At 44.6% G+C, this 1,577-nt stretch overlaps 1 protein-coding gene across 1 annotated transcript in view; it reads right to left on the bottom strand.

Moving 5' to 3' along the window:
* Positions 1 to 156: 156 nt before the first annotated feature.
* Positions 157 to 1,577, bottom strand: part of LOC101862051 — a 14,237-nt gene continuing 12,816 nt past the window's right edge. The window contains exons 2-3 of the mRNA XM_005102897.1: positions 1,300 to 1,477; positions 157 to 340 (exon numbers count right to left, since the gene is read on the bottom strand). Of these exons, the coding sequence (XP_005102954.1) occupies positions 157 to 340; positions 1,300 to 1,477 (362 nt within the window). The remainder of the gene's footprint in view (positions 341 to 1,299; positions 1,478 to 1,577) is intronic.

The raw sequence follows: 1,577 nt of genomic DNA, 5'->3' as shown, positions 1-1,577 counted from the left end.
CCTCCTCCTCCTTCTCCTCCTCTTCCTCCTCCTCCTCCTCCTCATCGTCTTCCTCCTCCTCACCTAACCCCTTCTCATCACTCTCCTCCTCCTCCTACGTCTCCCCCTTCTCCCCTAACCCCCCCTCTCTTTCTCTCCTCTCATCCAAACCACAACTTACTCATCAGGCACGACTTTGTTCCCATTGCCATGACGCGGCGTGGTGGTTGCCCCGGAGACGAATGTTGTGTTTGTCGTCTCCAGGATGTTGTAGTTGGGCGGGGCATCTGACGAGCCAGAAGTGCCGTAGGTCTTCTTCATCTGTCGCTTGAGCTGCCGGTCCTCTCGCTCTTTCTTGGTTCTGGGGGAGTTTGAAGTTTTGAGGTTGAGTTTGAGTTCTGGGTTTTGAGTTTCGAGTTTGATTTCAAGTTTGAGTTTCAGTTCGAGTTTGAGTATAAATTCATTTAAATGTAGTATTTTTACGCCCCTATCGACACAATTTATATCATTTAGGATGAGGGGTGTCAACCTTACCTCTCAGTAGCAGCCCGGTCTGAGAGAGATGCAACATCCCAGTTGGAAGACTGAGATACTCTATAAAGATTCTCGATAAAAATACATACAAAAGTATCATCCTCACTAACAACCAGTAGTAACTACATGAACTTGTAATATCAAGCCAAACTCCATCATCATTAGTATTCTCATAATCAGAACAACAAATCTACAACAAAAACATAACTGGCTGTGATGTAGTGGTTAATGACAACAACAATAATAACAACAATAACAACTACAACAGCACCACAAAAACAGTCACCACCCCTAAGTCCACCACCACCACCACCTCAATAACAGCAACAACAACAACCACAACAACAACAACAACAGCAACAACAACAACGCAAAAACAATCATCACCACAACAACAACAATAACAACAACAACAAACATAACTCTACTCACTGTAACTTGACAAGACAAACTGTGACCACAGCTACCACCTCCACAACAAAACAACAACAATAACAACACCAACCACACCACCACCAACAACAACAACATCACTCACTGCCACTTGACGAGACAGCCTGTGACTACAGCAACCACCAACAGGATGAGTACGGCGACGACAACAACAACGACAACAACAGCAACAAAAGCAGCAGCAACAACAACAACAACAACAACAACAACAACAACAACAACAACAACAACCACACCATCGCCACCATCGTCACCAACACCACCATCACCACCATCCCCCCCACCACCACCACCACCACTACCACCACCAACAACAACAACAACAACACTCACTGCCACTTGACGAGGCAAACTGTGACTACAGCAACCACCAACACGATAAGCACAGCGATGGGGATGATGATGGCGTTTGTAGTGGAGTCTATAGGAATTCCCAGGTAGGTTGTCCCTACATACGTCACATACGCGTCAGTGCTCGTCTTGATCTCGTCACGGGCGTTCTCCGCAATGACTGGAGGGAGGGATTGTGCATATTATTTATTTATCTATCTATCTACTTGTATATATTATATTATATCTTTCTATCTATAGAGATATATATTATATTATAT

This window comes from Aplysia californica, unplaced genomic scaffold (genome assembly GCF_000002075.1).
Source record: "Aplysia californica isolate F4 #8 unplaced genomic scaffold, AplCal3.0 scaffold00347, whole genome shotgun sequence".
In the NCBI taxonomy this organism is placed as follows: domain Eukaryota; kingdom Metazoa; phylum Mollusca; class Gastropoda; order Aplysiida; family Aplysiidae; genus Aplysia; species Aplysia californica.
The sequence above is the reverse complement of the archived record's forward strand: the minus strand, read 5'-3'. Positions and strand labels throughout refer to the sequence as shown.